The sequence below is a fragment of the Frieseomelitta varia genome, unplaced genomic scaffold (assembly GCF_011392965.1).
Source record: "Frieseomelitta varia isolate USP_RPSP 00005682 unplaced genomic scaffold, Fvar_1.2 scaffold_64, whole genome shotgun sequence".
Lineage (NCBI taxonomy): Eukaryota > Metazoa > Arthropoda > Insecta > Hymenoptera > Apidae > Frieseomelitta > Frieseomelitta varia.
This window is the reverse complement of record NW_025110412.1, coordinates 82,328-95,693: the sequence shown is the minus strand read 5'-3', so window position 1 is coordinate 95,693 and position 13,366 is coordinate 82,328. Positions and strand designations below refer to the sequence as shown.

At 30.0% G+C, this 13,366-nt stretch overlaps 1 protein-coding gene across 1 annotated transcript in view; it reads left to right on the top strand.

The window, feature by feature from the left end:
- Positions 1 to 13,366, top strand: part of LOC122534788 — a 62,623-nt gene that overhangs the window by 46,349 nt on the left and 2,908 nt on the right. Inside the window, exons 5-7 of the mRNA XM_043665758.1 lie at positions 7,243 to 7,584; positions 10,994 to 11,138; positions 12,681 to 13,071. Coding sequence (XP_043521693.1) covers positions 7,243 to 7,584; positions 10,994 to 11,138; positions 12,681 to 13,071 — 878 coding nt within the window. The remainder of the gene's footprint in view (positions 1 to 7,242; positions 7,585 to 10,993; positions 11,139 to 12,680; positions 13,072 to 13,366) is intronic.

Genomic DNA, 13,366 nt, shown 5'->3' with positions numbered 1-13,366 from the left:
ATAATATAATATAATATAATATAATATAATATAATATAATATAATACAATATAATACAATATAATACAATATAATACAATATAATACAATATAATACAATATAATATAATATAATATATATATTATACATAGTGTAATATATATATTAATATAGTATAATATATATTAAATATAATGTATAATATATATATTGTTATACAATTAATTATATAACAATATAAACGTAATAAAAATAGGCAAGAAATAAATATAGAAAGTAAGAAATACTAAGGTTAAGCTAAATGTGAATAAAAGTCGCTACGGGGCTGTCGTTTGTCGGAAGATCGTCGAAGTTTGTCAAATTTTGTGCCGAAGATGGTCGCCAGTGAAATTTTAGCGATTAGTCGGTGTCACGGTTAATCCCGTTCTGAATTCTATTGATTCGGTAGGCCGCCACGATTCAATTAACCAGTTAAATGCTCACGGTGCGTCAGCACAATGTGCCCTAAGCTTCACTGAGAAACAGACGTGGCGCCGGTCGTTGTAACGCAGGACGAACTGTGTATAACTCGATCGTCCTGATTATTTCCGCCGCCTGCTCTACAACTGTAATTCCCCTTTGATTATTTCTTTGTTCGTTAACCGGGAACTTTGCAAATTGATTTACAGCATGGAGTTTCACGTTGTCACGATTGATTTCGATGTTTCTTGCATAGGGCTGTTAAATCGAATTAGCTAACTCTTAATAATCGTTGAATGAAACTGACGTGTACGCCGTGCATCTTCGAAGCGTCCTTCGCTACTTTCTTTCAAAGATTAGAGTTCCTTTTATGGTTCCACTTGCTGCGTTACTTTGTCGTCCTCCTTGCGGTCTATCTCATCAAATATTTCGCGAGCGAGTGTGTTACATCGTGTCTTCGTGATCTTTTATCCACGATTTGACGGAGAAAATATGAAATTTATGAATTTTTCGAAAATTTGTCAAAAGCTACGTTTCAGGCGTTTAAAAATTAATTGTTGTAGCAAAGAATAAGTGTGAATGAAAAAAAAAAGAATGATAGTATTCTAAGAGATAATTGTTTCTCAGCTCCCGCAATGAGAGAAACTCGCTTAAATATTTCCCTCGTTTCCACGAAACCATGCAAATTTGTTGTCAGCGTGTCAAATTACGTTCCACTCGCTATCGTTTACCAGCAGAAATCGTTTCAATTAAATATTAAAAATATGAAAAATAATTTAAATGTAAAACATAATTAAAAAATAATCTATATCTATATAGAATTATAAATAAAATAAAAATTATATGCGGAAATTCTATTATAATTAAAAATCTTAAATAATAAAAACTTTTTACAAACATAATTATAACAATAATAAAAAAAATAAAAATAATAATAATAATTAATCTTTTAATTATACATACATATATCATATTTATATATATATATATATTTAAGTTATATAATCATATTATATTTTATACTTTTAATTTACAAAATTAATATTTTTATTAAACTTTAAACTTTATACTTTATACTTTTAATTTACAAAATTAATATTTTTATTAAACTTTAAACTTTATACTTTATACTTTTAATTTACAAAATCAATATTTTTATGAAACTATGTAACATCAAAAATTTTTTGATTATATGTAATTTCCAAAATTATTACTTTACTAAAATTATTTCTTAAAACATTCTATAAATACATGTTTGTCACAATTTATTTATACACGTGTATTTATTATTATGTTTGTATTTATTTATTTATACATGTATGTACACAAATTATTATTATTATTATTAACTCTTAATTGACAAAATTAATGTTTTCATTAACTATATAATTTCCCCTAAAGCTTCCCCTCGCGCTATGCAAATGTCACGCCTAAGCACACAATCCAGCCAACCAAGAAAGCGCACCCGCGACATGTCCCACGATCCTTTCTTCGCAAGCGTAACGACGACGACCCCAAGAAAAAAAAAAAAAAAAAAAAAGAAAAAAAAGAAAGAAAAGGATGCAAGCTCCGCGAGCCACCTCCGTGGCAAATTGAATTTTTCTTGAAGGAATGGCTTTAGTCGCGGCGCTATGCCACTTGTCCCCGTGGATTGATCGATCCTCGGCAGGCAAAGTGCTCGGCAGGAAATTCCTTTGATAGCGGAGCAATCATATAGGGGTCTGTTGACTGGATTCACGTTGGAATATTGCTGATTCTCCCTCTCTCTCTCTCTCTCTCTCTCTCTCTCTCTCTCCCCGCTTCTCTCTATTCGATTCGAATCGCATTGATTCTGCTACTTGGAGAGCAGCAGAGCCAGTTGAATGGGCTCAGATTCGGGCTCGCGATGCTCGAATCGCTGTACGCTGCTACTTGACGCCACTCTCGGATTCACAGCCAGCGAGGTTATTCACGGATTCCGATTTCGAAACGGTGGTTAAGGAATCGGTACGAAAATCTGCCGAATTACTCGGCGGCGGTGTTCCGCGTCGGATCAAACGTCTCCACCGCGCGCCCCAGCGTTCCATCCGATTCAATTTCACGTATGAAATCTCGCCGCTGCCAGCCTGGCTATCGATTAAACCGCTCGCCGATTCGATTTTCCGGCCGGACTCCTACGCAACCCGACTACGGCTCCTCGTTGCGCGCCGATTAACGTGCATCATCTGTCGTTTTGCTTCAGGTTTTCCGTCGAATTTCACCCCACCTCGTGTAAATCGTGTACATACGATTCGAATACGCCAAAGGTTAAGCCAAAGTTATCAGAGAGTTGAATCGATGCTGTATCGTGTCATTACTTGACCCTGTTGCAACGCTCATGCATATGAAGCTCAGTCGTTTTACTTGACATATTGTGTATTTAATCATCGAAGTGGCGATTTTCTGTACGATTCAATTTCTGTACTTTTTCCAACGGATTTCCAAGGTTATGAAAATTGTCAGTTTGACGATTCAAATGATTGTTGCAGTTGATTCTTGTTTATCTATGTAATATTATTAATAATATTAGTAATAATAATATATTTATATAATATTATTAATATAATATTATATAATTATTAATATAATATATTTATATAATATAATAATATTATTAATAATATTAATAATATTAAAATATGCTATACACGAAAATATGGTATTTTCATTCATCAACATTGTGAAAATTATTACTATAATATTATTAATATAATATATAATATTATTAATATAATATATTTATATAATATTATAATATTATTAATATAATATATTTATATACTATTATAATATTATTAATAATATTAATAATATTAAAATATGCTATACACGAAAATATGATATTTTCATTCATCAACATTGTGAAAATTATTATTATAATATTATTAATATAATATATTTATATAATGTTATAATATTATTAATAATATTAATAATATTAAAATATGCTATACACGAAAATATGATATTTTCATTCATCAACATTGTGAAAATTATTATTATAATATTATTAATATAATATATTTATATAATGTTATAATATTATTAATAATATTAATAATATTAAAATATGCTATACACGAAAATATGATATTTTCATTCATCAACATTGTGAAAATTATTATTATAAAATCGGTGAGAAGTGTCCTTATGTGAATAATTATCAAATAAATAGAGATACTTTTATTATTAACTTACTTGATAATTTCTTTCGTTCGATAATAATAATTATTATTACGAAAATTGTTTCATGCATAAATGATAGAACAAAGCTTCTCCAATTTTGAATAGTGCAACTCGTACATGAACAAATTCTATTATCTAAACCATAAAAAAAGTTGATCTCTGAAAAGCAGGACATAAATATTAAAATACCAAGCGAATAAAATTCATACAGAATGATTTAATTAATTAATTTTGTAAATCATAATTACACGTCACGATTACCCATTCGTCATTAGGAATTCAACGAAATTATATTCGTTCGCCTATTAACAATTATCGATTGCACTCGATGGTGAATTTATCCGGGACAGCCCGCAGTTTCACAAACTCTTGAATTACGGGGGAATTATGTATCTCACTCGGAACAACGAAACGTATAATCGCGTTTCTCAATGAAGTTTTACGTGATTACGCAGTGATATTTGATCTCGGACAAATTTTCCGATTGTCGAAATTTCTGTGCAATTATTTGCAAGATGAATGACTGTGAAATCGTCGCCTTCGCAATTGTCTTGTATTCAAACACGGAGTCGATATAATTTATTTGCACAATAATTTTTAGCAGTATTAAGTGTTTAGTCAAATTTTAAAAAAATAGGAAGACGTATGAAACGCTATGTGTACTTATATTTTTATGTTGGGAAATAAGAAAATATTTTACTAATGTTAAACTAAATAAAATATAATAATATACAATATAATATAATACAGTATAATATAATAGAATATAATACAATACAATACAATATAATAAAATATAATATAATATAATATAATATAATATAATATAATACAATATAATACTATATAACACAATATAATATAATATAATATAATATAATATAATATAATACAATATAATACAATATAATACAATATAATTCAATATAATTCAATATAATTCAATATAATACAATATAATATAATATAAATATTAAATAAAATATTTAAAGAATATTAAAACTTTGTTATTAGAAAAATTTTTTTAATACGTTTCTAATATTATTATTAAATATATCAATAAGCATTAGGATAAATATTAATTTTAACTATTAATTAAAACAGATATTAGTATTTTCTATTAATATTTTTGAAAAAGACAGTACTTCAAGAGATGGTCATTAAATAATTTTGATCACTGGGATGTCAAAATCCCTGTTTTAAATTATATCATTGTTATTATATTAGGTTGTTAAAAGTAGGAATATGTACACAAGCTTTTTATCTGTAGAACGTTTATAAAAATTGCTACCAAACTTTAAGATCGTGTCATATTTATTTAAACAAGCAAAACTTGTCTTAATGAATATCCATGCTTGTGTTTTTGAAGTTTGTCACCAACTTTCCTAAACTCATCGTACATTTTACAATTTTGAATCATTGTTGCGCGTAGATCCATAAAATTTACCCCGAAAAATTGCGAGAAATTGCTCGTTTCGACCTGCCTTCAGTATATCTTTAGCCTGCTGTGAAATATTTCAAAGACATGATTTCTATGACACTGATTTCTGTACACAGGAAGTTCGGTCGTTTAACTCGACCGTTTACCTAGAAACCCCTCTGCATCATTTTCATTGACCCAGAGAGCCTCGAAAGGGTTCAGAACCCTTTGCCGCGTGTTCTCGCCAATAGATTCAAACAGAAATCACAAACTTTTGCCAACCAGCGCAAGTGAATGGACGAACGTCACAGTTAACGCGCCCGACGAAACCGTACGAGATCAGTCGATTTATTTGCAGGGCGTAACCCGTATAAATCATCGGGTCTTGTGGACAGTCGATTAACAGTGTCGATTAATAGGAAGGTCGAGCAGGAATGAAACTTGGACTGTTTGTAGCTTGTAGATTGTATACCGGTTGCGCGATCGAATTGCTATCTGGTTAACAAAATAGACGCTGGGGCCAAGAGCTTGTGTGGGCGGTGTGTGTAATTAAAGGACGAGCAACGCCGTTACGGATATTAACGTATCGATCGGTATTTCGTCATTTTCTGACGTGTTACGTGTTTCGCTTCCTCCCTGTTCGCCAGTTATTTCGCGTTCTGCCACTTTCCCGCGAGCGTGGATTTATTTTAATTAACCCACTGGCATGGACAGACTCGCCGGAAGAAGATACGCGATCTAATTATCTTCGACACGCTGTGCGTCACCACGTTCGAAATACGCTTGACTGGACGCTTTACTGGCTGTTTGATGCGAGATTGCGCTTTGGCTTTGACATACCTTACGCAGAGGAACTTTTATATTTGAGATTTGCTCTTTTCTTACTGAAGCGGGGGCGTGTAATTCTTTTAACAACAATAGCGGATGTTTTATAAAAAAATTGCAGGAGAAAGGTATAATTTAGTAAGTGACGGAATAGAGAGTAGTCTTATGAAGACAAATTGAAGGGAAATTGGAAATTTTATTTCATTATATACATATTTTAAATATAATGTAATATATATAATATAAATATATATTTGTAACAATAATAATTTAAAATAAAATATATATTTACAATAATATATTATAAATGTTTGTGTATATTATATATTTATGATAATATTATAAATATTATATTATACAATATATAGTAGAATATAATAATAATATAATAATATTATATTATATTATATGTAAATATCATATTAACGTAGTAATATCATATAAACGTAGCAATAATATATTACAAAATATATTAGTATTATGATAATATTATAAATATATATTTATGATAATAGGAAAGTTAAAATAAAATGTACATTTATAATAATATATAAAATATAAGTGTATATTCATAATAATATGTTATAAATATTTATGTATATTATATATTTATAATACTATTATAAATATTATATTATACAATATATAATGGAATATAATATTAATATAATAATATTGTATTATATTATATATTAATATTATATAATGATATTCTAAATATTATGTTATACAATATATAATAGAATATATTATTAATATAATAATATTGTATTATATCATATATTAATATTATATTATAAACTTAGCAATAATATAATATATTACAAAATATAATAGTATTATGATGGTATTAAAATATAAATATATATTTATAACAATATATTATAAATATTTATGTATATTATATATTTATAATATTATTATAAATATTATATTCTACAATATATAATAGAATATAATATTAGTATAATAATATTGTATTATATTGTATATTAATATTATATTGCTATTATATTATATTATTATATATTAATATTAATATTATATTATAAACGTACCAATAATATAATATATTACAAAATATATTAGTATTATGATAGTATTATAATAAAATATAAATATGTATTTGTAACAATATATTATATATTTATGATAATGTTACAAATATTATATTATACAATATATAATATTAATATAATAATATTATATTATATTATAAATTCAGCAATAATATATTACAAAATATATTAGTATTGTGTTAAAATAAATAAATAAGCAAAAAATGTATTAGTAACGTATTAGTAACAAGAGTAATCCAAACACGAGGTTTCACATTGAACGCGCCGTTTTACAGTCCCCAGGTCGTCAAAGGTCCGTCGATTTGGATGACCAAGAGATCCTCATAGACTTCAAGCCAGCGCCCGTGTCGCCGGACGCTCGCGCGCTTCTGAACCGGATGTCGCAGACGACGCGGAGGTTCCTACCGTTGCAGAAGACTCTGTCAGACGGTGAAATTCGCGTGGAGAGACGCGAGTTGATCGGCGAAGCCGGCGAGCCGAGTTACCCTCACACGTGCAGGAGGAATCATCAGGACCCCTGGGGGAGAACCGTCAGAGCAACCGTCCAATTCTCCTCGACGCCCGAGGACCTGTCCTTGCTCAGGGTCGCCTCGCCCCAAGAGGATCATCCCGAAGAGGTAAATACTATTCATTTGTATCAATCGTTCAATCCTTTCATTTCCTGTATTAGATTGCTGTTGGGTCGAAGGATACAGTATAGAAGACATAATATATACATGTACGAAAGAAATTCCTCGGATAAGAAGATATTTGTGAAAATTATTTATTTTAATTAGGCAACTGCGGTAAAATCGATTCTCCATTCCGCGTCAGCCAGATATATTGGGGATTATTTATTAAAATTTATTTGTTTGCCAAAATTATGTAACAGTTCTAATTGTAATTTTATAAAATTATAATTTATTGATGAAATTAAATTGATTATCATTATAAATTATGATTAATATATATTGCAAATATGGTATAAATTTCAATTCATTATAGTTTCATGAAATAATTTCATTGAATTAACCTTTCTTTAATTTCAGGGAGTATATTATTGCATTCTCTTGATCTCCCTACTGTCACAGACTTCTAAAAAAATTTTGAAAAATACTTTGAATTACTCAGTGAAGTTTTTATTATATTATACAGTCAATTCTTAAGCTAAATCATCAAAAGATTTCCCAGGAAGAGTAAAAATTTCACGAGTGAACAGGGAGAATATGTACGACCTAGATTGTCAACGAAGGGTTAGAAATTAAATAAATAGACTATTTCTCTTGATACATAGCTCAACATTCAAAATGAAGGTCCTCAATTTTTACAACCAATTGTATTTTTTCTTCGTTATTTTTTATTCTTGTACCTGTTACTATATGTTATTCATTTAACAGTAAATATTGTTCAATGCTATCACTATGATATTTTTGAGAGAGCTCTTGGTGTTAGGAAACTAGGAAATCTTGGGGAATCTTTTATCAACGATCGTGCATCGAACGTAATTTTTCCAATGGGTTTTATCTACTGTTGCATGGAAGCGCAACGCATTATGGAGGCCGAGATTGCTGCTACAAAAGCATTTTAAATCGCTGACTCAGTGCAATCTATACTCCTGCTACGTTGAAATCTTCCAATCTCTATCTATCAAACTCTTCAAATGACTTCCTCGGAATTCATACGTAATACCATCATTATCTTGCAACCAGTATCTTCACTTACTTTCATTTTGAGACTTGATTCTTCCTATCTGTTAATCTATCTAATTTTAGAATTTTTGATTTGATTGAATTTTTTTATCAGGAAGAACACAATTAAATTGTTCTAAATTTTATACCTGCATAGATATTTAGAATTTTGTATTATTTATTTAATCTTGTTGCTAATCTTGCTGCATTTATAATATAATATAATATTATATTGTATTATATATTGTATGATATAATATTTGTATTATATATTGTATGATATAATATTTGTTATCATAAATATATAATATACATAAACATTTATAATATATTATTCTAAATATATATTTATATTTTATCGTAATACTATCATAATACTAATATATTTTGTATTTTGTAATATTTATTTAATCTTAAAATTTTAAAATTCTTCTATCTATACTCGCTTAATCTTTGTTTAATTCGATTTCAAGATAAATTTAGATTTAAAAATTGCGTTACTCTTACGCTCAAATTTAGACATCGAACATCACCATAGATTCGATATAATCAAATCAAATTCAAATAAATTAATTTAATCTATATACGTTATAGTCTATATTGTGATCGAAGCAATCGCATCTTGCCCGAGAGTCATCAGAATATTTCCACGAAGGGAAGAGCTAATAAGGTTTCTGACAGGAAGCGATGAAAATTTTAATTTCATATTAATTCGACTGGGGAGCGGCATGAGGTGGGTACTTCAGTTACGAGAACAAATATTCGATTCCCGATAGGAAGACATTATCGAAGTTACGACGAGGCGAAAGTTCGACGCACTTGAGATCGAATTAAATTTCAAATGCTGCGAGCGTTCGAGTTTTTTTCTGCAGCCGAATCGCGGCACGAGGTTAACACCGTGCGCGCAATGCGTCCTTAGAATTTAAGCACTTTCGAAACTTTATCTCCGCCTTAATTGCCTGAATTAAAAAGAAAGAGGAAAGAAGAAGAAGAAGAAGAAGAAAAAAAAAAGAGTTTGCTCGCTCGGATCGTTTTAACTCTGTCTGTTCGAATAATTCGTTTACCTCTTTCTTTTCTCTTTTGAAAAACCATCCATGGCCCGACTTTCGTTGAGAAAGCTTTTTATTAGAAACTCGTGATCGGGCTGTTACCTTATGAAATTAATTAGCCACGCTTTTCTTGTCAATAAAAGTCGATCGATCGTTCGCTTTCGTTAGGGAAACTTTGTTAATTATTTCGAAGTATATAAATTGAAACTCTTCAAATTTCACTTGACTGCGGCTGCAGTTCGAATTAAGGCGTAACCATTTCTTTTTTTTTTTTTTTTTTTTTTCTTTTTCATCGCGCAAACGCAAAATCCGTTAACTTCGTGCAATCCTTGTAATTCTCGATAGTATGTTCGACGGTGGATTCTCGTATATATTTTTCATCGCCTCGTTGAACAATCGCGGAACTAATTAAAAGTTCTTAAAGAATTCGCTACTTTGCGCAAGCTACTTGAATTTTAATCGATCACGCTTGAAGAAACTCCGGGGGAAGTTATTTTAATTGAACGAAGCGGCAACTTTTTTTATTCGAAAGTGTACAATTACTTTGCGAGAAGTGGGGATAAAAAGGTCTGATCACTTTCTCAGCGGTCATAGTGAGTGCTCAATATTTAACTTCTCGATCAATTTATGTTAATTCCTATTTTTCTTTTTCTCTTTTTTTAATATTCACTTCGTGGAAGTAAATTCTAAAAGTTTGATTATTTCTCTTATTTTTTACGTAAAATCCAGAATTTTTACAACTGTGAAGGAAACTGTAGTATTTATGTGACACTAAAATAAATCATTGCTTTAAATCACGATCTAATAAATTATACATTATCGTACATAGTATTCTCAATAAATCGTCAAATATCACGCTTATATTTCCATCATATAAAATGATAAAAAATTCGTTTTTTAACGCGAAGCGTAATATTCCGGAAAAAATGTTACATCCATTCGGTTCATTCGAGATTCATTTGGGATTAAATATCATCACGCGTGATACTGACACTGTTAGCAATAAATTTCGGAGTTATTTTTTCCCAAAGCAATCTTAAATTTTCTCTGCAGACCGACGAGCAATAATAAATTCAGAATTCGTCGATCATTTTTTTTTTTTTTTCGCCTCGAGCTGTAAAATGTTATCAACCTCGAAAATCTCACTGACCTTCGAAACTCGAAATCGATAACCATTCTTTTCTCTCTTCTTATACGAGTGAAGAGTAACGAAGGGAAAAGAGAAATCTAGAGCAAAAAAAAAAAGAGCTCGGTTGAAAATCCATTTTGCTACGTTGTTTCTCACACGTACGACGCGCGTGTCGTTGCAGGAGTTTCACGAGAATCTCATCCGACGAGGACTATTCCGCAAGAGGAGCGTGTCATTGGAGGATGGCGTGCAAGGCTTGGCGTCAGACGATTTTATGTTACCTAGATCGCTCCCCACGTCCCCCACCTCGCCAACCGCGGTATCAGGTACGAGATATCATCCACATTTTTATTATGTATGCAATCGCGAGACGCATCAGAGGAATTCCACCCCGTGAGAGACGTTCGCGAATAAAAATGCTCCGATTTGTTGGATATTTTTGAGGCTCTGTAAATATTGAAGTAAAATTTGTACGTGGGAAGGAAAAATGAAAAAGAAAAGGAAAAAAAAAAAAATAAGGGGGGAGAGTTCAAAGTATCAACTTTGTGCGAACTTTTTATTAGTTATAATTGGACGATAGTATTATGTGCAAAGAGTGGCATGTAAAGGAGAGTTTAAAGTATCGGCAAACTTTTTATTAGTTGTAACTTTTATGCGTTCATGGGAGGTTTAAGGATGCAAAAAAGTGGAGAGAATAGATAGACACAATGAAACTTGTGTATGTTTTAATACACTTGTATTTCAGTGCTATTGATGTTATTTTTTTACAAAAATATTTAAACTCGATCTGTGTTCGAAAGCTTCTTTGTTAACTTGTTGGCTCGATAATTGCACGTTGTGAGTCTATTGTAAAAAAATCACAAAATCGTTGTGAATTTATTGTAGATCATTGATTTAAGTTAAATATTATGTTATACATTATAAATTGATACCGGACCGCTGAAGCATGAAGCTGAAACATCGTTGTAAATTTATTATATGTTATAAATCAGATTATACATTGCATATGACTAGAAGCACCGACTGCTAAAATATGAAATTCACGTCAGACAAACAATTATTCTAAAAACTCATCGTTATAAATTTACAAAATTACAAATTGGTCGTTTCTGGTAGTTGAGGATTCATACTTCAATTTATACAATAAGAAAGCGAGCCCAAGTCACGACGAAGTTTAAAAAAAATTTAGATGGTAAACAAGTTACATCAATTAATTCATAATCTTGTATATTTTAAATAGAATATATAATGACATTTTATTTCAAATATAATAACATATTTTACAAATATGTTATTATATTTAAAATATATTAACATATTATATTTTAAATAGAATATATAATATATAATATATAATAAACAAAATATAATATATATATAATATAATATATAATAAACAAAATATAATAACATATTATATTTTAAATAGAATATATAATAATATATTTTATAATAACATGTATACATATATATACTTATATTAAATTTTTCACATATATTAAATTTCTGTATTATTTTATATATATAAATAATATAAGTAATACAGAAATTTAATACAATATGTACAATACAATACAATACAGTACAATATACATATACAATATACACAATAGCACAATAATACAACAATGCATACAATATACACAATAGTACAACAATACAATAATACATACAACATACATAATAATACAATAACATACAAATATATACAATCTGTCCGGAATATACAAACTGGCTATAAAATTTTGACGTAACATGCTCCCGCGCTAATGCACGAGATCGATAATAACGTTTAAATGCAGCCGAAGTTAAAATTTCCATTCCCTTTGCATCGGTAACCAGCTAATTGATTTCGTATAAAATTATAGCGCCGCGAAGGATTTTACAAAGCCCGAAGGACTACGAGTCGCCGACGCGGCCGTTACGGCAAGCCGGGCAAATTTGCCCGTTACTTTTCAGCCCCGGGATCACCGGCATGATCACGTCCCCGTTCGCATCGAGCGATTCGTTAACGAACGACGTCACGAGGGACCACAGCGACGGAATTTGGAACGAGTCGCAGGCGACGGTTCTGCAGGCCGACTCGTTGGCTCTTTTGACACCGTCCTCGAGGAGAAGGCACCTCCTGCTTCTCCAGCATCAGCAACGTTCCTCGATGGACACCGAAGCGTTGGACATCGAGGAGTCGATGGAGTCACGTCCGTCGAGTCCGAGGATACGTCTCGAGCCAGCGACACCCATTCAACCTCTAACGCCAAGGTAAGGTGTCGTTTTTCTCTGCATCGTGGATCATGTACAAATGATGTACGAATGATTTTCTGAATTGCTCATCACAATTAGTACTGTATAACTGCTCGTGAAAGTATTTTATTATTGAATTAATTAAGGACATGTAAGGATTGCTTATGAATATATATGTATTTTAATATATATTTATTATATATTTATTTAATTTATTATTTATAAAAATTTATAAAAATATTTATTATATTTTTATTTAATATATATATTTATTTTTTATTTTTTATTTTTATATGTTTAATATATATGTATT